The sequence below is a fragment of the Mauremys reevesii genome, linkage group 3 (assembly GCF_016161935.1).
Source record: "Mauremys reevesii isolate NIE-2019 linkage group 3, ASM1616193v1, whole genome shotgun sequence".
Lineage (NCBI taxonomy): Eukaryota > Metazoa > Chordata > Testudines > Geoemydidae > Mauremys > Mauremys reevesii.
The window spans coordinates 82,398,739-82,423,335 of NC_052625.1; the positions used below are offsets into that span (position 1 = coordinate 82,398,739).

Consider the following 24,597-nt stretch of genomic DNA (forward strand, 5'->3'; position numbering starts at 1 on the left):
ATTGGAAAACTTAAGGCAAGCTCAGTTTTTCAGTTAAATAATTTTTCATCTATTTGTGACAAGACGAGAGATTCCTTTTATCTTTTTATTAATTTATAAGTATATTAAAATGTAAATATGTTGAAACTTGAATGTTTTGCTTTTCATTGATAAAACAGCAAATTTTATGATTTCTTTTAATTATGTCAAGTTTCATGTCATTTATTTGATTCATGTCTCATCTAGCTGAGGATGGTGCTCTGTTGGGGAAAATTGAGAAAGTGCGGGTTCTTCGAAATGATCGTCGAGAAGGTGCGTTTTGTAAAATTACTTTGGGGAGGGGAAAATGCCTTGGATTTTAGGCCTGTAGGTTTTTTTGTTAACAGTGAACTTGAAATATTTTAATTATGTGCTATGTATTCTGTATCTCTTTGTGCAAAAAAGTATACGTGGATTAGTAATGCAACAAATAAAAAGTAATGTTCTTAGGTGTGTAAATAAGGTAATTTTCCAATCTGATTCAGGCACTTCTCTCTTCTGTCTCTCTCTTTCTTCCCCTTGACATTGCACACTAGTCTCTCGCTTCACAGCATGGGAGCCCTTCAGACAGTAGCTTTTTGAATATGGGGTTTAAAGACATGGGAGACTGTCCTATAGCTGTTTGTTGATGTAACTTTGTGAGGTTGACAGCTACTGTAGCTGAGAGTGAACTATCAGACATGTCCTTATTCACTTTTATAAATATTTGCCTACGAGGCTGCCAGTCTTGCCTCTGGGGCAGCTAGAATTATTGAATGTTTAAGTAATTATAAGAGATTGTCCAAGACCAGTAATTGACACACGTGAAACCTCTTGACATTGTATAATTAAAGGTATATTTTGCACAAGAATTTCCATTCTGCTGGGTCTACAGTGCTTGAATATATTGTTTGGACTTTGCTTGTAAGCAATACTTTGTCAGGAAAAAAGCATTGATGACTTAGAACACTGACTGGGATCTATTGAGTAAGAGGGTGCCGTTTTTCAGATCATAACTGTATTTAAAATAAAGAACAAGATAATTGCCACTGGAAAACTGATTTAAAGTAGAGATCTTAGTGTGATAGTAAATGTTTTAAAGTGTTTTTTAACTCTTCACAGTACTGTAGAGAGGGTGAGCTAAATTCTTTTTGGTTCATACATCTAGAGAGCAGGATTGCACAAGTGTAACCGAAGACATAATTTGACTCTCAAATCTTTTACTAATGATGCATGTCCCAGAAAAAATAATTTATGAACAATTAATGGGAGTGGATTCATTTTGCATGGTGCTTTAGAGAGTAGATATGATTCTTGCCCTGAAGAACAAGCAGTCTGGTTTTTATTAAGATTTTATTTTTTTCCCTAAATGTACAACCATATACAAGTTTACAAAGAGCAATATAAACAAAAAACAATGCATTGAAAACATTTTAACATTTTGTTTTCAACAAAAGCATGTGTTACTATTATGTACAAAACAAATATAGAAAGTAAATTCTATCGTACTAAATTGATACCTTATTGATCTGAACATTAAAACTTAAGAGGAGCAAAAATAAGAGAAATGAAGTGTAACATAAGAAATCAGAAAAGCAGAATGTGAAGCTGGACAAAGGAAAAAGGTAGGAAAATGAGGGGACGAGTTAAAACAAAAAAGTCAGAGCAAGCAAATTGGAAAGCCTGATATTTTTCAGGCATAGTGCAAGAGAGTAGAGAAGACATCCTGGGAGTGGAAGTTAATGCAAGCAAAATCCAAAGGTTGTATTTTGGGAAAAGGGACTGGAAAGAGAATAATGAAGGTGGTTGGTGCCCCAGTGGGATGTTCTACATGGAGGGGGCAATTATTTAAAAACAAGCAAACAAACAAAAAGTATGTAGGTGAGAGTGGGAAAGAGGCAAAGGAAGCAACAAGGTGTGATGGTGGTCAGAGCACAGAGGGCGAGATGGGGGAAAATGAGGTGAAATGTAAGCAGGGTAAAGCCTTAAAAGTGAGGATGAGGTGTTTAAACTTCATGTAGAAAGACATCGTGAAAGGGACTTCAGGACTTCATTAGCTGCTGAATGTCAGCCTGAAGGAAGGGAAAGATGAGTTGGGAATGCCTGAGAGGAAAAGGTTGCAGTAGTCCATATGACAGAGTTACGCTTTTGAATGAGGCTTTTGGCAGTGAAGATGGAGAGGAAGGGTGGATTTTTAGAACATTTGTAGATGGAGAGGCAACAAGATTTGATGGGAACTGGAGAATAAGTAGAGAAGGAAGGATATAATCCCAGGGGTGTGATCTTGAATAACAGTAAAAACAATGGATTGTTAACAGTGATGAAGACGTGGTAAGTTAAGGAGTTCAGTATTTACTATGTTTAATTTAAGTAAGAGGTGAGACATTGGTTGAGAAATGAGACAGATGGGGAGAAGTTGGGGGCGGAAAGATAGATCTGAGTTGTCTGCATAGACATGGTAAGAGACCATAGGAACAGAGGAGATCACTCAGTTAGCAATGGTAGAAGAGACGATAAAAAGGAGGGAACTAAGAGTAAATCTCCCCAGGACTTACTCTGGGGGAAGGGGAGAAGTGTGTTCACCAAAAGTTCTTTTGGAGTGGTCAGCCAAGTAGGAGAACCACCAGAGAAGAGTGTCACAGAAGCCCAAAGAATAGAGGATTGGAAATGGAGAAGATACTTAAACATGGAATAAAAAGTCCTAGTTTTGTGAGAACAGTTTTGATGCAGTTGAGAGGGGCAGATACCAGACTAGAAGCAATCAAAGAGGGAGGAGCAGAAAGTGTGCTCAAGGAGTCTTGAGGTAAAAGGGAAGGGGAGAGTTTTGGCAATGGTGTCCCCTTTTGCAAATCTGCCACTGCCTGGGACAGGAACCACTACAGCAAGTTATTGGGGAAAGTTAGGGCTTGTCTAAGCATGCAAGTTATACCACTTAACTATACCAATATAGTTTAAAGCAGCACAGCCTCCTAGTGTGGATGGAGTTATGCAGGTGTGAAGATACTTATATATCAGTATAGTTATTGCTGTAAGGAAAGGGGAATTAAGATATGCTGTCAAAGCACCATTTATACCAGTATACTGTGTTTGCACTAGGGGTTGCACTAGTATGACTATTTTGGTAGAAAATCACACCTAATTGAAATAATTAAGTACAAAAACTGTAGACCAGCCTTTAACAGATTGGAAATTTGTCACTTTTGGTCATTTTATCCTCTCATTTCACTAAATCTACACTAACAGCTGGTTTATAGCTAGGCTTGTTAACAGGCTGACTGAATTGGAGTACTAATTACATTTTAGATCACTTAGTTATTGTCTCTTTACTGTTTGATATTCTTATTTAGATTTTTTTCCCCTCAGGCTTGATGCGCTCCCGTGTCAGAGGGGCAGATGCAGCACAGGCTAAAGTACTGACGTTCCTGGACAGTCACTGTGAATGCAATGAGCACTGGCTGGAACCTCTTCTGGAAAGAGTTGCTGAGGTTAGTTTAAGGTGTAAGCTTACCTGGTTATAAAATGATTTATACTGCATTAAATTTATGTATATATAAAAAGATTGTTTTCTCTTTGAAGTGAGAGGAAAGATGACATGAGTGTTCACTGATGAAAGCCCACTTCTTGGTCATTTAATATAAACAGTAGAGCTTAATTTGTAAATACTCTATAATTTTTCTAAGCAATTCAAACATGCTTCTTGGTTCCTCAGTGACTTTTCTTTGTAACCTTTTTTTTAAGAAACTGTAAAGCTAGATATAATTCTCATCACCCCAGTGTAACTCCATTTATGTGAATATTTATTCCTGTTTGATGGTGTTGTGAGAGGATATTCAGATTGTTAATGGGAAAAAGTTGGGCTAACTAATTTGTGTCTGTGGAAAGCTGTTGGTAAGATTGGTTAAGAATACACACGTGTTAACCATATATATATATTTTTACTTGTTTCTTGGTAAGCAAGCAACATCTTTAATTTCTCAAAATTCTGTATAAGTAACAGCAGGTCCAAACATTGCCCCAGGAAGTGTTGAAGAAAAGGACAAAAAGCAAATTGCCTACCTTTCAACCCCTCCTCCCCGTCTCATTAAAATGCCCTTTTAATTTACCTGTTGTAACGATGCTGCCTTTGGTGGAACACTTCTGAGAGTATCAGTTCAGGACAAATTGCTTAGAGCAGGGCAGTTACAGCACAAAGCTGGGGTTTCTCCACTTCTAAGGCACACCAAACCAGCCAGACAGAGAGGACTTTGGTTTTACCCCAGTGGCTAACCATAAGTCATACAAGCAATTCCCTTAGCCACTCCTGTTTCCCAGTATCCGCACCAGTGCCACTCGTTATGGGGATGAATGGTTATGAAAACCGATATCCCAGTAAAAGAGAAAAGGTTCTCCCGATCCCAAAGGACCCGCAGACCCAGGTCAATATACAAATTAGATCTTACCCACAAATCACGCTGTTGCCAATCGTTTAGAATCTAAAATCTAAAGGTTTATTCATAAAGGAAAAGATAGAGATGAGAGCTAAAATTGTTTAAATGGAATCAATTACAGACAGTAATGGCAAAGTTCTTGGTTCAGGCTTGTAGCAGTGATGGAATAAATTGCAGGTTCAAATCAAGTCTCTGAAGTACATCCACAGCTGGGATGGGTCATTCAGTCCTTTGTTCAGAGCTTCAATTTGTAGCAAAGGTCAGAAGCAGGATTGAAGACAAGATGGAGGAGTTTCCGTAGCCTTTTATATTCTCTCCCTGTGAAAGGACACCCCTTTGTTCTGACTGTGGAAAATCACAGCAAGACGGATTTTCGGGTCTCATGGGCAAGTCGCATGTCCATGCATGACTCAGTTCTTTACAGGCGGACGCCATTGTTTACATGTTGGTTTGAAGTTCCCAGGAAAGCTCAGATGTGGATTGGTATCTCCCAAAGTTCATTGTCAGTTAAGTGTTTCTTGATAGGACTATTCTCAGTAAGTGCCCATTCTCAAGAAGCTGACCAAATGCTTCACTGAGGCTACTTGGAATCAAAAACATTTAAGATACAAGTACATAGCCCATATTCATAACTTCAAATACAAAAATGATACACATGTACCGTTAGCATAATTATAACCAGCAAATCATAATCTCTTCATAGACCTCACATGACAACCTTTGTACAATATTTGCTGCCACTATATGACCTTGGTTGCAAGAGTGATCTATACGTTCACAGTTCATGTCAATAACGTCACACCTGTTCCACAAATGTTTCCTCTCACAATGACCGTGCTCTAATTCCCTCTTTCTACATAGTGGAGTGGGGGGTGGAGGGGATGAAAAAGGCAAAACTCTTGTTTTAAAATTACATAGGCCACCATCAGTAGCTGAATTGATCAAACCCGGGCCCAGGATGGCTGAAGAATGCTGCTGTCTGGAGCTTCAGACAAAATCACATCCAAATCAGTTTATAATGTACCAAACGATGAATACAGTAATAAATAATGCAGCCTTCATCTTAAAAACAGTTTCCATTAGATACTTGGTCTTACTAGCGCCATATTCTTCTACCCCTCTCACAGAAGAATTAGTCTATGCCATCAATACTCCAATTCAGAACAGATGGATTGTAGTTCTTCTTATTATCAACAAGCAGTGGCAGGTACCAATTTCTATGTTTGGTACTTTCTGCTGTTTAATTCTGTGGTACCCGGTTGCTAGTTGATTTGGTGTTCTATTTCCAAATGTTAATAACTTCAACCAAGTCAAACCTTGACAGTACTAGAGTAACTAATTAGTGCCTAGAGTGCCTGAAGCTAATTACATCACATCAGTGCTGATATTTCTTAGCACTTGCGTAAAGTGACGTATATCAAAGCCCCCTTAGCTGAGGTTCCATCTATCCCTCTGGTTCTGTAGTGCTAGATGGTCTCTGTCTCAAAAGGGAGCAAAAAACCCCCAAACCAGCAAACAGTTCTGTAGAGAGTTTCAGAGGGAGCAAGGGAAAGGAAAATAACAATGTCTTGTGGGAAGCCCTCAGCTTACAAACTTGTTATGCCAATACAAAAAAGTTAGAGAGAAGGAAACTCTTTGGAAGCCCACTAGCCCAGCTTGACTGAAGTCTCTACCTACTGGGGGACAGGAAGTAAAGTGGAGTTCTGAGCCAGAACAGCTCTTTGTAGAGGGCAAATATCCCGCCCCCCAGCTTTTATTTGTTTCCAGTCTCTGTACTAGTACAGTGCCGTTATGCACTCTTCAGGCTACACTTGACTGTTTTAGAAAGTTAAATTGGGAGGTAATAAATGTCATTTAACCCCTTTGTTAAAACAGAATATATGGTACTTTTTATTCTGAAGTTCTGACAGGGTAATGGAGCACCTGCACTATTAAGTGATTTGCTTGGAAGAAGCATCTGATGCATTTTGCTCCACATGTCAGCTATGTCCAGCAGGATAGAAGTGGTTAAATCCACTTAAACTTGTTTCATCACCATTATCATATAGCAAATACCTCCCTGAGAAGTAGAAACATATATGAACTAATCATATCTGAAATCCTGAATGGTTCTCTATTTGATGTATTACAGTTTGACTTTTTGCATTGTAACATGCTTGGTTTCATACATTGTTCAATGAACATAGGACTGGAAGGGCCCTCCTGGATCGTTAAATCCAGTCCCCTGCTATTATAGGCAATCTGCCATATAAACCCATTTATGAATGGGATGAGCATTTAAGGGTGATGAAGTTCAGGTTTCTCTCTTGGGTAGAAGTTAGAGTATAATATATTCTGCCCTTTCAGAAAAAAGGGCAAGACTCATTGACTAGATCAGTGGTCTCCGAAAATTTTTGATTGCACACCTCTATCAGTAAAATAAATTTTGAGAGCACACCCCCAATATATGTATATTTATTTATGTATAAATTATATACACGTACTATCGAACTAGTATATTATGTATATTATAAAACATACACAAAAATAGAAATTAAAAAAGGATGAGCTAAAGATTAAATAAACTATTTTTAAATTTTATTTATTAATGGTACAAAAAACCTTTTTGCTCTCAAAAAATATCAATATTTTTAGTGAGAGCAATGTGATTGAATATGCTTCATTATTTCTGAAAATCTTGGTTTAACACTTTGTGATACAGTGATTTGAAGGTCTGGATTAGGTTTAGGGTGCAGGAGGGCGCTCAGGGTGGGGTGCGGAAGGGAATTAGGGTGCAGGAGGGCGCTCAGGCTGGGGTTGTGGAAGGAGGTTTGGGGCTGGGGCAGCCAGGAGGTGCAGAGCACTTACCTGGGGCAGCTCCTGTCTGGTGCAGGGGATGTGCAGGTGGCTCTGTGCAGCACAGCGCTGCCCCCATCGCCGTGATTCTGGGAGCTGTCCCCCTCTCTCCGCCCTGCGAGGAAGGGCTACCTGGAACGCAGGGGCTTTAGGGGCTGCAGAGCCCTGGGCTAAGGGGGCCCTGGGGCCCTGGCCTGCAGCTCTAAAGCCCCTTTTGGAATGCTGTCTTGTGAGCCCGGGCCGGAGGACTCAGGAGGAGCAGGGGCAGCCGCACAGGCAGTGGCCAGAGAGAAGCGCTGCTTTCCCCTTCGAAGCCCCACTTCTCTCCAGCCAGCTTTGAAGGGGAAAGCGCCGCTTCTTTCCAGCCGCTGGCTGCGCGGCTGCCCCTGCTCCTCCAGGGGCCAGAGGACTCAGGGCCGCATTCCGAAAGGGGCTTTAGAGCTGCAGACCAGGGCCCTGGGGCCCCCTTAGCCCAGGGCCCTGCAGCCCCTGCGTTCCGGGTGGCCCTGCTGGGGCAGGAGGGTGGAAGCAGCTTCCCTGCTCACTCCCTCCGTCCGCCCCCCCGCCCTTTTTTTTCCTCCGGCAATGCTCCTTCCGCTGCGCCCCCCAATGGATCGTCTTGCGCACCCCACTTTGGAGACCATTGGACTAGATGACTGGGAGTTTGATAATGGAGCATACTGATTCCAGGTGTTATGCTGGCTCAGGTTGGTAAGGACTGGAAACAATTCATATACAGTGTGTGATGGCTCTTGGTTACCTTATGCATTGGTCTCAGACTTGCTCACAGTGCAAACAATATGTAGTTTGGCATTAATTGGCACTTTTTTAACAGTCTGAGCCTAAAAGTGGAATGGATGTGAAAACTCCTCTGTTTTAGGCCTAGAGATGACGTCTTCAGGTCGTGGTTGGGACACATTTTAATAGGATGGTGTGGAAAGCCTGCACTGCTGCTGCCCTTGCAATACCAGCTTTGTAGGTAACTAGAGGTCTATTTCCAGGCTGCCCAGTGGTCACTGGTTTTTACAAAGATTAAATACACTATGAAAGTTGATAGAAAACTTCTAATGGGGCAGGGGAAGGAGAGCAGATTTAGCAAAGTACAGTACAAATATCTTAGTGTGGTGATTGAATTGAATCAGTTTACACGAATGACATGCTGTAACAGCATTGCCACAGTTAATGTAAACTCTACCTTTTCCCCTCACAGATCTCTCCAGAGTACACCCCTCAGACACTGGGCCCTTGCCTTCTGTCTGGGAGTGGAATTCCATGATTCTCCCACTCAGACTGGGTTTCTGGTCTACAGCATCCCAGTTTACTTACCGTGATTCCTGAACAGGCCCAATTGGGTTTGGCACCTGCAAGAGCCTTCTCTTCAGGAGCTGTGGCCAATAGGTGTAAACAGTGACTCAAAGCAGCTTTTTTAAAACAAAATTTATATATAGTAGCATAGCAATCTGAGAAAAGGGTTAAAACGACAGAAGGCCTACACTCATATTGTCTTGCCTACAGCTTGGTATTCCTTCAAAGCCTAGGGAAGTCCAGCTTATCCTAGGTACTTCTGCTTCTGTTGACAGGGGTTCTGTCTGCTTTCCTGCAGACTCTCTTCCTGTTCTGTGGTCCCCTTTTTATGTCCCTCCAAAGTTCCTTTGTCTGATGGGGGGTCTCCTGAAACTGACCAAATCAGCTTATGCACCCCACTGCGGGGGAGGTCAAGGAAAGGCTTCAAAGCAGATGATTGTATTATCTGTTAGGAACTGGTGACTGATTGATGTAAAGCCATGCTCTGATCTCTGCTGTGAGGTGAGCTCCTGTATGAGCTAATCCTTAGAAATCAGATAGCAAATGTAATCATAATCAAATAAACAGGTACACAATATTCGTAAAAATAATACAGATAGCTCACATGTTCTTCACAAGCCCAGATATTACATCCTTTCTATTTGGTATTTTCTATTTCCTATATCTGTTCTATAAACAAGGGTTGCGTGCATATCTGAGGACAGTTTAATTCATGATCTCTGCCATCACAGCCTAACTGTAGACTGTAAACTCTGAGTATCACTCTTACTTGACAGTGGTAGACTTTAAAACAAACAAGGTTTGGAGGAAGAAAGGATGGCATTGTGACTGAGTGAGACTGGTTTTATTTCCATGGCTCTCAGATTTCTCATGTGACTTTCAGTGAGTCTCTTAAACTCTGTTTGCACAACAGCAAAATGAGAATATCAGTAGATCCTCGTAGTATTGTGAAGCTTAATCTTTGTGAAACCATTTGAAATCCTCTAGAACTTTTAAAAAGCAAAATATTTAGAATCCTGAGGATACTTCCTGATGGTTTAAGTACAGTATATGATGCACCAAATTTGTAAAGCCTGCATTACTTCTCTACCAAATATTAAAATGAAATACTATATTACTTTGAATTTCCAGGCTCTAGAGACTCGTACTGTGTTCACACTTTATTTGCCTTCAACATCACCACAAAACACACACACCTTTTCTGTTCTATATGCCATTGCAAAGTATAGTGGAAAACCAACGGAACAGAAGCAGCAGACCAAAAAATGTAACACAGTTTTCACTTAGCCTTTGTTCTGGTATTCAAAATGCACATCAGACTGTCTATAGGATTTCAGCAATGGAAATTAAGTCTCTTTTCGCATAGCAAATGCAGTTTAATGGCTGTTTCAGGGGGGCCGTTGAATTTAATCTTTTCAGTGGAGGGTTCTGTACCCCCTATATACTGAAGCCTGAATATTAGTTAACACTTTACATGCATGAACAGTTTTAGTAGCACGGTGCAAGGATTAATATTAAGAATGCATAAATGCTCTGTCCATTTTGCTGCCAACAACAACAAAAAATCATTTTACATCATGAGGAAAACCATAGATGGTTAAAAAAACTGGAGAGTAATGCAGTATTAGAGAGCTACGGTCTGGTAGTTTAAACCTACAAATTAGTTTGTGGGATACTTTAAAAAAATTATAAAAGCTTTATAAAGTTTTTGTTTAAACATTTTGATACTAGTGTATGGGTATCAAAGTGAAATGGACCGGACTAGAATTCCTGGCATGTGGGAATCACAGATGGATATATAGTCAGCAAGCTGCGACCTACCCCATTATGCCCACCCCTGACATAGAGGGCATGGCTGGAGCTCTGCTGTGTTCTGGCAATCCCCTCCTGGTGTAACAGCCCCATATTGGAGAGCTGCAAAGGTGGTTTGAGCATCTTTTACTGACACTCAGCTGTGCCAAGCTGATTCTCTCAGAGCTGGGCTTAGATACCTCACTTTCAACTGAAGAATGAGCAGCATTTAGTGTGGAATTGGTTGCTACACATGGACATCCAGTGTTGGATGTACTATAAAAACAACCAGATAGGCTGCAATGCTTCTGGGTGCGCACTGTGAGGCTTCCCATCCCACCACTTACTTTTAAACAAGGAAGTTTCCCCTAGCAGCAACTCAGTATTTGGAAATATTTTTACCAAAGTAAAACACACACACACACAAATATTTTTTTATTTTTTTTTTTGGTTCAAACATCTTACTTTCTGGGGGGGTTCATTTTGGTTTTTTATGTTACCCTTTCCTATAAATTCATGGAATAATACTTGAGCTGGTTGGAAAATTGACTGCTCATTTGAGAGCACAAAGGGGTTCATTTAGTGCCAGTCTTTTGTCTGTGCAGTTTATATCTAGGATTAGCTTGGCACAAGTGGATATATAAAGGGTCGGGGAGCAAAAAAGCTTATTTTTTGCCTTTCCTGTCTTGTCCTGTGTCTCAAGCTTGATTTGTGTCTCTGGGTTTTTCTAACTTAATTAGACTAAACTAATTATTGCATTATTTGTCCCTCTACTATGAACGCAACACAGTGTTCAAGGTTTAAAGTCTTCGATGAAGGGTCATACTTGGCCTATGTGCCACAACTGAAATGATATTGGTTAGGACCCTTAGCTTGAATTTTAATTACAGACCCAATTAGATTCTCCTTCGATGAATTTAGAAGGCTATAGATTTCAGACAGCCTACTCACTGAGGGTAAGATGACCTGTCCAACTCCTGTAAAATACTCCGTATTTCACAAGATTATAGGTACTTGTAATAACTTGCAGAGGCTACACTGAGATCATTAGGGAGTTAGCAATTAATCTTAAATGAAGATAAAACAAGGTGATATCTTTCATGACTTGGTATATTTAAATTGATTAGCCAGAGGAGTGAATACTTTACAGCAGTCACTTTAAATATGCAATTATTATAATCTTGCAAAAGTTCAGTAGCGCAAGGGACACAATGATTAATAACCAATTAGAGGTGCAAAGTGTGTGTGCTGAACCCATAATTAGAAGTTATATACCCTATTACTTTTAAATGAAAACTAACCACATAAATACAGTTAAAAGCATGATTAAGAGATTTAGCTTTGTGCCTCATTTAACATGAGTGCTTACTTTATTATAGATTAATCAAAATAGATCTCCTTTCCTTTATTGGAGACCTGTTTACATTTTCCATACTACTTAACCTACAGGGATTTCTTGAGTTACATGTTTTGGTCCTGTCCCTAATTGATGGCATTCTGTTCAGAAATGTTATCCATGCATGTCATCAAAGTGATGCAATCTGAATCTTACGTCTGAGCCCAGAATTCTTTTACTATTACTTTGCATGCAAGCAAATATTTTTCAAGATTGTTCAAACAAATTCTGACCTATCAGAAGTTCTGTTTGAATGTGTTTATGTTCACTTAATGGAAAGAAATGGAACATGCCAAGCTATCACATTTGGAATATCATAAAATCAGTAGTTTTAAGTACTATGACCGTACCAAGATCCTAATGATTACATTCAGGGTTAGTGGGAAAGCAAGTTTTTTGTGAATTTGATAAAACACTTTGCATTTGAAGAACATATTGTTTGGAGTAGCATTCAAAGCAATTTCACTACTGATGGGTGCAAAGGCTTTGTTGGTAGCAATTAGTGACTTTTCATGGATTTAATATTTTGACATTCTTTTTTCCTATCTAATTGAATACTGTATTTGAATGTGGAGTCTGTTGACCTCCTTAAGAATCCAGGTTTTTTACATTCTACACTGGCCTGTAACATTATCAGTGCTAGTGAAAGGATCTCCTGATGTAGCAGGGTCAAAACATTTTTTTTAATTGGGTTAAGGTGGTAGACTAGCAAAGACCTGGTGAGTACTGCAGTATACTGGATTGCAGGAGACTTGAGATCTGAATTCTGGAGCAGCTTTGACACTCCTGTTCTTTGGGGTAGTTTAAGCTAAGAATGGTGCAAGTGCTTCTGACTGCCTTCTGAGGTTTGATGTGCAGTAATGTCTGCTTGAGGATCAAGTTGAAGGGAGAGGATTAAATTATATAAAAGTAGCCTAGATTATAGAGGGGGGTGAAAACCATAAGACGAGGCAGCTGCTTTTGAAGGTGATGGAGAGAACTCTCTTGCTGAGAGAGCCGATATGAGAAATTCTTTGACTGTTCAGAGTGAGTCAAAAACAGGAAAAGGGGTGTTAATGGTCTCCCACTAAATGGTTCAACATCTCATTCTGCTTGAATCTTTTTCTATTGATTTCATTATTTCAATATTACTTTTTAATATTTATTTTAGGACAAGACCAGAGTTGTGTCTCCTATAATTGATGTAATTAATATGGACAACTTCCAGTACGTGGGGGCGTCAGCTGATTTAAAAGGCGGTATGTACCTGTACTGGAATACGAGTCAACAAAAAATTAATGCATCAAAGCACAAAACATAATTGCTGCATTCCCAGAACTGACAGCATTAATGCTCCCTTGTTTCTTTTCATACATAAAGTTGGTGTTTTCACACAGTCTTCCTGGGCTTAGACTGGACTCAAATTGGATTCTGATTCCATTATTTGAAAGCTGTTTCTTTTGAGCCATAAACAAACTCTTAAGGTTTATACTACCCTGTTCTCATACAAAACTCTCAGCGATGTTTATGAGAAGCATATGGCCACAGTATTTGATTCTACTCTTAGATGCTAAGGCATTTATCACTATATAGCTTGGCAAGTCATCAGTAGTGTTGTGCTTATTGATTTTTTTTTCCTCACACCCTGCCCCCGATGCATGCATGCAGAGTTTATTTAAAAATTAAAACGAAACTCTCATCTCAAACATTTGGACTTAACTATTTGACAATACAATCATGAATTGTGTGCATTGGTAGGGTACAGTGGCTACCTTCAAATAATGTATACTGGTTGGAAAAATTCTACCATTCCATTATTCCTTAATTTTATAATGGAGAACTCTGTTAGAAATAGTAGAATCTTTCTTTCAAAATAATAAATTAAAAGCACTCCCTGAACCTATTTGTGTGAATAGTTGACTGACAACAAATGCTTTATACAACACCTGTAAAACTTCAAACCAGGGCTGAGTTCTTCGGTGCTGCCATTAAAATACAAGACAAAGCAAAGTGGATGAGTAATAACCCTAGAAACTGAACTCTGTTCACATGACAGGTACTATGTAAGCAGTGTCAGTGGAAACTCCTTCATGCTGATCTCTGAGGTGTTTCAACCATGGCTTAGAGGAGCTCCGTTCAGGGAGGGTAGTTCAGTTTCCATGCCCATTTAGTCTTTAGTGTTTACTGAGACTGCCACTGCATTTGCTAGTTACATTGGCTGTCTTAGGAATGATCCCTACTGACAAAACTAGACTGAATATGGTCAGTCTTCACTTCAGACACTACATCTGTGTGTCAAGTTCCAACCTGTGACCTGGTGATGAGAGGCTCCTTATCCCTTTATTAATACCTGGAGGCATGCAGTTTCCCCACAATTATAATACTCGTTATCATAAAGAAGGTAAATAACTGAATTCTAAATGTATACAAAATTAGCACTTCCTAAGCCTTCTGGTGGTGGTGTGTAAACGTGCCAGCTTTCTAAAACATGCAAGTCTAGTATTTTTCTTTGCCATGCTTTTAAATCCTGGATATCTATGCACCACTTTTTGTGCACTGGAATTCTCTGCCAACTGAGGTTGTATCCCCTCCTTCCAGCTGTAGAGTAGCTGCCATAGTGGTTATGCTGCTTAATCCCTTGCTCCATGGGAGTGGGTGGAGAGGGGAAGAGAGGGTAATAGTGCATGGTGAATGTATCTAATAGCCTGCCGCTACTCCTCATGTTACTCCTATGGATCTGTGGTTCCCCAGTCCTGCCCACTTGCCCTCCATCAGTTTAAGCATGTGGGACCCTCTGCCCTCCTGGACTCAAAAGGTGGGACTTGCCTACTTTTGAATGTTAATAGAAATGTTGCATTTCAAACTTTTAAAAATAGTTTAGAGGTCTGTGTTACATGAATTTGTGGTGTCCCTCTGTTCCTTGAGGACAGACACCAATCACAATCACTGTGACACGTGGCATCTTTGGCCATCTCAGCAAAGGCCGAAGACTAAGCATGGAAACTGAACTATGCTTTCGTCCCAAGATGTAGTCTCTCCATGTCATGACTGAGGCATGGGAAATCTTACTTATACTGTTTTTATACACTATCTGTGGGGAGAGAACTTAATTACCCAGGGCTAGCAGTCTGGCGTCTTTTCCAAGCACTAAATTCATCATCCTTTTTTTTTAAATGGGTGGGAGAAAGGGAAAAAATTCCTTACATTCACTTCTAAATCTGACCACAGTTTTCAAATCCATGTACTTTCATCTTTTTGGTCTAAGACAATTTTCAGCCTTTTCATACAGTTAATGTTGTAAGTGTTGTTACCCGTTGAAAAAAAATCTTTTCAATTACTGTAATAGAATGTTATTAAATTAGATCTAAACACTTAATTTATGGACACTCCTATCACTGTCTTGCATATGAAGGAAGAAGAAATACCTTTTTCACATGAGGCCTGCACTTGAGTGATACAGTACATATAAACGTGCTGTTTAAAAGAACTTCTGTTATCGAGTTGGTGATCTCACCTCATTCAGCTCAGGCTTTCCCCAGTCACTGAAGATGGTGAAGCAAAAACAATACTATCATTAGAAATGCTTTCTACGCTTATTCTATGTGTTGTTTTGTAACACTCTCCTGCGTTCCAGAAGAGACCCCTTGTGTTCAGTATAGGGTATGTAACTCTTGTCTTAATAGTTCTTGTGCACTGGAACAGCAGCTACAGTACAAGCCACTGTAATTCAAATCATTTTATGGGGTACAAAATAAATTTGACATAATAGGATACCAAGTATCAGGGTACATTTTTCTTGTTGTGATGGAGACTTTATCTAATGTAATACCACTTTTATATCTAAAAGTGCTTTTTAAGAGATGAAAGCTCTAAATATAATATGGAAATGCTTTTTAGTTTTTTAATATTTTATAGGAACTTCCAAAATTTTAAAGAGGTTTGCCCCGTTGGCACACTTGTCTGATGAAAGACTTCAGAACTACTTACTACTCGCTTTCTGTTAATATAAAATTAATATAAATATCTTGTGGGGTAGAAGATGGATTCAGCTGTTTTCATTTTGCTGTCTACATCAGTCCTATCAGGCAGAAATCTACTGGTACGTGTTAAGGATCCTTAGTGCAAAAGAGTTGGTGGGGCAAATGTTTCCTGATCCAGTTTTGTCCTTTTCCTATCTATCCCATTTCTCCAAAGGCAAACTGCTATACCTCCATTCAGGAAAGGAAAACCTCTGATCTCTCTGACAAATTTGGAAATCCTCCATTAGATGACCTCATCTGTTCTAAATGCTTTTGGTAGCAGGTGTAGTATGAATAGCTGGCATGTTAGGCATTACACAGTGAGCACTGTAGCTTTCTCTAGTACCTTTTATAAACCTCCATGCTTCAGGGCATAAGGCTTCCTCAGAGAAGGGGGGTAGGAAGAAATTTTCACTATTGGCCAGTTATCGCATAGCTGCTGGGTTTCTTGCATCTTCTTCTGAAGCATCTGGTACGAGCCACAGTTGGAGACAGAATGCTGGACTGGATACATGACTGGTCTGATCTAGCTTTGGCAGTTTCTGTGCTTGTTTTTCTAATCTTAATTCACAAAGCAAGCTGTCCAAAGAGAGGTTTTCCACCCTTACATAAAACAATTTTAGCTAAACATAAAGCACTGCATCTGAAGGTTTTAACATGCCATATTTTCTAAGCATGCAGTTAAAGAAAGTGGCATAAGTAGGTTTCCAAACAAGGTAGGTGAAAAAAATTGCAAATAACCTATTGTGATATCCAGGAGAGTGCTTCGTGTTATAAACAGATGAACAAATAAACGTTAGCTGCTGTGGGAGTGGTATGTACAATCTGACAAATCAGATTATAACTGTGTGGTAATGACTTCTCGTGTCCATGATAACTGAAAGTTCTTTGTTTGATGCTCTACTTAACCAGAGGTGTATGAGGCTAGATCCATACCAAGGCTTTTTGTTTTTCATTTAGTGTTGCTGACTGTGGATTTTAAAATACAATATAGAATTATTTCAAGATAAATTTAGTTTACATTTGAGCCTATTTCTGCATCATATCTAGCTTCTTCTCTTTCATCCGGAATCTTATTTGTTCCATCCTTTCCTTTTCATTTCTGTTCTCTCCTCAGATGTTTACTTGAGCTCAGATTTTCATTTTGAATCCTTAAATTAAACTCTTCATTTTGCGCTAACCATCTAATCTGAATGTCAGTTCCCAGTAATTTTAGTCAGAAATTCATCTGTAAAGGCTGAACAGTGAATAAAAACGTCAATTAACTTCCAATTTTTTTTCCTTTCTGATTTTTCCCCCACCCTTGTAGGCTTTGATTGGAACTTGGTGTTCAAATGGGATTACATGACACCAGAGCAAAGAAGAGCAAGACAAGGAAACCCAGTTGCTCCCATAAAGTATGTTCCTGTCAACATTTCCCTTCACAAAACAATGTTGTAGATATTTTAAAAAGTGCAGCTTCCTGAGCGATTATCTCCCAAATATTGTCTTCCACAAACGATCCCTATGCTAACTGATAAGTGCTAGGGAGTTCTTTTATGAAAGTTTTAAATGCAAGACAAAAACTTGCAGTTCTGTAATGTTGTTCCAGAACATTGCCTGAAGCTGAGTCATCCAATACTTTTCTCCTTCCCCATTCTTCTACCTAAACTTATGGTTTTTAGTATTGTGCAAGCTGGCGTTGTACCACATGGAACAGAAGCAAGAAACTGATAGTACAAGTCTGTGGATTTGAATGGAAATAATCACTGTTATTCATTGTTCAGCTTCCATTATTGGTATACATAATCAGCAAAAGTCTGATAGCATTTAATAGTTAATATCAAGAGCTTCTTTTATTTATTCCTTTTTCTAGAATGTGTAGAACTATTTTTAACCAGTTTGTTGGCCTGTTAACTGTTGATAGTTAACCTATGATGTTTAACTGTCAGATGTATATGACGTGAACACATTATAACGTATACTCTGTGTATACCACTTGGCTTGACATACATTGAAAAATGTAAATGGACCGAGGCCTATTATGACCAAATGGACTACTTCATTTTTCCCCAGCTGCAGAAAGGGGATCATTGATCCTACCTCACTGGGATGATGAGGCTTAATTCTTTCGTTGCTTGTATAGCACTCTTGAGACCCTCAGATAGAAACAGTTATAAGTGCAAATTAACTATTATTTCTAAGGATCTTAGTGTACTGTCTGCACTTATAAGATGACCCTTTCTTTCTTGAATTGAAATTAATCTTTATTGTGCTAAGACTAAGGTAAGGGTTTTGACTCTGAGAATACATGTCCTATATAAAAGGAATATGAGACCCAACTAAGGATCTGGAAATAGAAACAACTTTTATCTGCATAAGCCATGAAGCAGTATATTCCATAGAAATGCTACTGTGGTGGTATGCATGTAGTGCTGTACAAGGAATAGTGACTAAATGCTTTCAAGATAAAAATATTGCAAGGCTACTTCAGGTAGGCATTCAGCCTTGAAGGCTCAAATGGTAGAGAATGATAAACTGGCAGATGATGAAATATTTAACTTCTGACTTTTCTCCCTTCTGACTCTTTAGAACACCAATGATAGCTGGCGGGTTGTTTGTGATGGACAAATTCTATTTCGAAGAGTTAGGAAAGTACGATATGATGATGGATGTGTGGGGTGGAGAAAACTTAGGTATGTACATGCCTTTTTTCTGTTTGTACAGAGAAGATTTAAATGACAGTTAAGACTAAGTGGATTATTAGCAAAAATTCAGAGACAACCAGGCTGCAGTTTAAAATAAAGAATTAGAATAGGGTAGGACTAGCATGTTGAATATGAATGACTGAGAGGGAAGTATTTGTTAACTATACAGTTCAATTATTTTTGTGAAAAGGCAGGCCAATAAAATGGAAGTAAGAAATTACAGGAATACAGATTGCATTTTTGAAAAATAATTTCCGGTATAGCTCTAAAATGGCATTCTCTTCTAGCTAAATTGATTAAAATGCCACAGTGTCTATGGGCTTGGCTACACTTACAAGTTGCAGCGCCTGCTGAGACCCTTCCAGCAAAGACCCAGTTGCAGCGTGGCTGTGCAGCAGCTGCTGGTTGACGCTGCAGCTGTCCAGCTCCAGGCACCAGCAGCGCTGTGGCCCTGGCCTGCTCAGCACAGTCCAGCTCAGCAGAATTCCTTTGCCACCACTGCACTCCAGTCAGCACACTGCCTCAAAATGCCTGCACAAATGCGCTCCTCTTCCAGCCTCCCCTTAAAATGCATCACCCTTTTTGCTGCAGTTTTCAGGTTTAAATGCAATCAGTAAATGTGTTACAGCTCTTGCTCCAGTTACAGGCAAGTGGAGCAATCAGCAAACCAGCAGCAGGACCTCCACAGTGCACAGGGTGGTGTGGAGCGAGCGGCATGGGCAGGCAAGGGCGTCAGGTATGGCCCTAGGATTTCAGCAGGCTGCTGGGGGCAGCTTTGAGCTGCGATCGGCGGGCAGGGGCCATCAGCGGGAGTAGCGGAAAAGAAGTGAACAAAGCAGAGCTAAACACGAAGAGAGATCATGCAGAGCTTATGAAAAGCCCGACAAAGCGCGACGAGGTGCCGTTTTCCGTGGGGATGGACCACATGCAGAGGGGAACCATGAGATGGAACTGGACAGCAGGACTGGGGAGGGAGGAGGAGGGACAGGGCGGGGGAGGAGGGGGGAGAGGGAGATGGGGGAGGAGGAGGGAGGAGGGGGGGAGAGATGGGGAGGCAGGAGGTGGAAGGGAGGAGGCTGAGGAGGCAGCCAGGAGCAGGCAGCAGCCAGCAGCTCTTCTCAAGCCAGGAGAAGAGTGAGCAGCGGCGGCAGCAGCGCAGTGCAGTTTTATTTGCTGAGAGGCGGTGTTTGTGTTGATGCAAGCTTTCTGATCTGGAAGATGAGGAGGCAGAGATGGGATGCATGGCAGCGATGCGAATAGTCGTTGCGGTGGTCTGAATCCGTTTCTATGTGGTCGCGCAATATGCTCATGCTGCTTCATTGCCAGCAAAAGCTTCATATTCCGTGGGGCAATATGCCCGCGCGCCGGCGTTTCCCCCTGTGTGTGTGTGGCGTCCCACGGTGGCGCGGGGGCGCGCGCGCCCAGGAACGCAGGGGGACCGGCATAGGGTCGGGGCCGCATATGGTCCCCGGCGAGAGTCCCGCTGTTAAAAAGGCAGGCCCCCTTCCTGAAAAATGTGAAACATCTTCCAGGAGAAAGTCCTGGAAAAATGTTGGGAGACTCTGATCTTCAGAATAGGAGATAAGATCTCCAGAACATCTGCCCCCTCCATCACCCCCACTACCCAACAGCTCCCACTCTCACTCTCCCAAGCAACCCCTCTCACTCCTTCACCTTTTGGGTTGTGTTGTTGTTTTCCTTCTTGTTGCCAGTGAGAACTTGCAGTGAAGTTCCTCTCTGGGAGAAGCCTCACACAATGCCTCAGTGATACAATTCATGTCTGGCTGTGTGTAAATGTTTGCTCTGGTGTGTGTGACTGTGATGACTCACAGGCCCTTCAAATCAAGAGAAAAATCAGAAAAAAGCAAAGAAAGAAAAATCCCGAAAAAGCAAAAAAACTCTGCAGAAGAGAGAAATACAGAGAGAAAGAAGAGAAGAGAAGAAAAAGAGAGAAAAGAGAAAAGAGGACCATAAGAAAGAAAGAGAAAAAGCAGGAGGAAAGAAAAGCAGCTGAGAGGCCAAGAGGGAGGCGGAGGCCAGAGAGAGAGAGCCATGCCAGCGTTGCCAGCACGTGCTACTGCCACCCGCCCCCCCCCCCCCCCCCCCCCCCCCCCCCGCCCTTGTGCAGCCACCCCCCTCTCTCCCAGCCTCAGGCCAGCCACCCCACCAGCTGCCACCACCAAACCACCTGCCACCCCCACCACCCCCCCCACCCACCCCCACCCCCCCATCACCACCCCACCCCCCCATCACCATCAAGTATATGCACCTGAAGTGCAGGCATCAAGACATGGCATACCAAACAAACTTGTGACTAACTTGTACACCAACACACCACTGCACACTGTGTGTGTGTGTGTGTGCTGTGTGTTGTTGTGTGTCTGTCTGTTTGTTTTTTTTTTTTTTTTTTTTCAATTCTTTTCTTGGCTTCTCTAAAATTCTTATTTTAGATAGCAGATGAAAGAAGTAAGAAAATCAAAAGAAAGAAGCAAATAATAGAATATTAGATTAAATAGGATAATAGAATAACAGAGTAAGCAGCAGTGCAGCAGCAACATTTCACAGCAGCATTCTTCTCTCATTCTTTCCCTCCTCAAATCCTCCCCCCAAGGCTCCCTAATCCTAGCTGCCCCTCTCTGGCTGTGCTCTCTCAGCCTCAGCTCTGGCTTCTTCATCCAGGACTCCCTGTGACCATTGCTCCTGGGTCCTTGCCACCCTCAATTTCACACTTCAGCGCTTATAAATATTGGGGAGGGCTTTCCAAAGTGCTTAAACCAGCCAGACAGCCTTTCCCACAAGTCTAGCTTCCCATACAGCCCAGCAGCTCCACACACCACACCCAAGCACACTCTCAGCCTCTTCGGTTGCTCTCCCAGTCGGCCTCCTTTCTCCTGTCTCTTGTCAAGGAGCAGCCTGGGGTTTCATGAGCCAAGGCGATCACGGGGGCTCAGGATATCAGTGGGCTGATCCCTCCACTGTACTGTTCCTGTCCTGTGAAAAAAAACCTCCCTGCAAAAAGTCCTCCTGAACACTGTTCATCCACATGCTGCATGTGCATCCAGCCCCAGGCCAGCCTGTGCCAATGTCAATGAAAGCATCAAGGTTGATCCACAAGCGCCTGAGCAACCAGAACACAATACCCCGATCTGATGCCACTCTGGGGCCATAGGGGGGCCAGATAGAATAGAAATACCCCATCGTCCGCCCTCCACAGCCAAACCCCAAAACCCCCCCCCACAATCCGCCACAATGTCCGTCCGTCCCCAGTCTCACGGTCTTTCTTAGCAGGATTGGATTAATTGCCTTGCCACGATGCACTTTCCCCGTCGACACCAAACCCGTTTCCCACTCCCGACTGGGGTACCGACACCGATTTGAGATTGCAATGCCCACCATTGCCACCACCTTTTCCCCTTTTCAGCACAGCTCTCTGTCTTGAATCTTGTGTTGCCGCGCCGGTGAGACAGCGCGCATGATCATGAGGCGCTTTTTTTCTACAGCGAAAGTTCTGAAGTTCTGCGTCAGTCATCCCCCACCCAGACATGTGATGTGATCCCACCACACCATGCTTGTGCTTGTTTGAGCCCCAAAGCGGCTGAGCATTGTGCTGAGCATTGCCGCACTCAATGCACAAGCACTCTAGTGTCTCATCCATATTGATATCATATTGATACTCATCACTGTCTCTTCACTGTCACTAAGGAGCTGGGAATAGCGCGTGTTGTGCTGTGCTGGTCATCAGGTGAGTCCTCAGCAGAGAGTCCTCATCCCCACAGACACCGCGCGCGAGCAGAGACGACACAGAGGAACACAGACACACAGCGCCCAGCGCGGCGCTGCCGGAATGAATGGATGGATGGATGCGACACACGTGGGGCTGGGGGAAGGTGAAGGAATGACCACACACTTCCTTCTTCTTCCAATACTCACAAGCGCAAAAGCGCAGCGCCAAAAGCTGTCTGGTGTTGTGTGGATAGCTGCCACACAATGCAATGCACAGCTGCGCCTGGAAAGTGCTGTGTGTGTGCACACACGCTGCTGGTAGCTGTGTGTGTGTGCACTCTCCAGCGCTGGCCCTTACACAGCTGCATGAGCAGCGCTGTAACTCCCAGCGCTGCAACTTGTAAGTGTAGCCAAGCCCTAAGTGCCACCAGTTTAAGGGGCTTCTTAAGATGATGGTGAAATTTAATCATGTAAAGCAGAACACAAAAGTTCATGAGTTTAATCCTCTTATGTATGCTTTAAGAAATCAATTAAAATGTAGCTAGCTGAAGACTGATCTAACGTAATTTTTTATCATCTGTCCTAGTAGACCACTTGGCCCTAAGTTTAAGATAGTTCTATTATTCTGGGAAAAAACTGGCCTTTGGCCATGTTCTAATTCTTGTTCTTGGGCTGAATAATTATGTTTTGGTTGTTTGGATTACAGTAGCATGAAGTTTTTTGCTTCTGCTAAGAGTGGTGTATTCAAAAATATTTTTCACTGTGACAACTTTTTTAGAACTTCCAGTTTGCTGTTGTCTTTACTGAAGGACTATATTAAGTATCTTAGACATTTTTGAAGTAGTTTAATTTAGAAACCAGTTACAGTTCAAATTTGTGCACTGCACATGCAAAGTACACTACTTTCAAACTTTTAGTGTGTTGTGTCATCCATCCATCCATTCAGGGTTTTTACATACACACTTATTTAAAGCCTTGGAGTGCATTTATCTCAATCTGTTGCCAGAAGCACACTACAGGAATACAAATAATTCATACATTCAGGGGTTGGAAGGATTGTCTGGTGTGACCTCCTGTATAACACAGGCCATGGAATTTCACTAAAATAACTCCTGGCTGAACTAGAATACACATGAGAGTATTCAAACACTTGAATCAAGTTTGGCTCTCATGTTGATTTGTGCATTACTAAATCATGCTTATTTGAATGTTGCAGTTATGGTCACTTTTTAAAAAATTACCAGGAAATTCATTGTAAAACTAATACTGCATGTTGCAGTTGACTTTATTTTAACTGAAAGCATTTTTAAACCAGAGCATGCAGTATTACTCTTGAGCCAATCAGTATATATTAATGCCCTTCTTTCTTATCTGCTGAGGGAAGGTTCAAACAGCTCACTCAGTCCTTTTTTCCTTCAGTGGGAGCACAGCCCTGAGATCCCCGTCCAAGCACTTTCTCTCCTGCTGTCCCACACATTTTCCATACTGTTTCCTTTCACTTCACCTCCCGGAATACTCTTTGGGCCCTAATCCAGCAGCGCACTTAAGTACATGTTTAACTTTAAGCATGAGTAGTCCTATTGACTTCATGTGCTTAAAATTAAGCAGGTGCTTAAATGCTTTGCAGGATCAGGACTTTGGGGGGGGGCGGGGGAGGGCAGGCTGGAAGCTGTAACAAAGACCTGCTTTATGGTGCTCCCTCTGTTCCCTTCTCCCCATGTGGAAGGATGTGAGGGAAGCTAGAGGCAGTTCTGAAGACTGCCTAGGCGGTGACTTCTCTTCCTATTATGGGTGTCAACTACCGCACAAATGAAGTTAGAGTAGCAAGTAGTGAACTTTCTGCAGGCATCACATGATTAGTCAAAAATAATCAATTGGCAGGAAAAATTGAATATCCTTCATTTTTTCTGTTTAAAATGCACAATACGCACACCAGATACTTGATATCTACATTGTACAGCAGTGGACATCTGCATGTCCAATCATCTAACTTGCTGCAGTAACAATATGTCTAGATTGATTGGGCAGTGCTGTAGGTAAGTAAAACCACTTAGTGGATATTTAAAACATTAGTTCTAAATGTTCTGCTGAAACTTACTGTTTAAAACTTAGCATTATTTCTATTGAAATATTTTCCTGGATATTTAGTTGAGTGAACTAAATGAGGTTTTATTTACACAAGTACACTTGACTCTATCAAATATAAAATGGTATTGTAGTGTTTTGATGTCTGTTCAACCGTTATTTTAAACAATTAAGAGGGGATATATTTTATTGTCATTGTTAAATACAGTATTTTTGTTGTGTGAGATACGGAAACTGGCTGTAGATCAATGATAACTTTGGGAACTCTATTCCTAAGAATAACAAAAGGGCATGGCAGAGAAGAATTTGAATATCGTGGGGAATAAGATATATTTCTAACACATTTGGATCTA

General features: G+C 41.3%; 1 protein-coding gene across 4 annotated transcripts in view; it reads left to right on the plus strand.

Annotated features, from left to right (window-relative positions):
* The window catches only part of GALNT2 (polypeptide N-acetylgalactosaminyltransferase 2), a 165,887-nt gene that overhangs the window by 112,448 nt on the left and 28,842 nt on the right, over positions 1 to 24,597 (plus strand). For all 4 annotated transcript variants that reach the window (XM_039530759.1, XM_039530760.1, XM_039530761.1 and 1 more), the window contains exons 6-10: positions 226 to 291; positions 3,361 to 3,482; positions 12,902 to 12,989; positions 17,059 to 17,146; positions 18,321 to 18,424. In XM_039530759.1, coding sequence (XP_039386693.1) covers positions 226 to 291; positions 3,361 to 3,482; positions 12,902 to 12,989; positions 17,059 to 17,146; positions 18,321 to 18,424 — 468 coding nt within the window. The remainder of the gene's footprint in view (positions 1 to 225; positions 292 to 3,360; positions 3,483 to 12,901; positions 12,990 to 17,058; positions 17,147 to 18,320; positions 18,425 to 24,597) is intronic.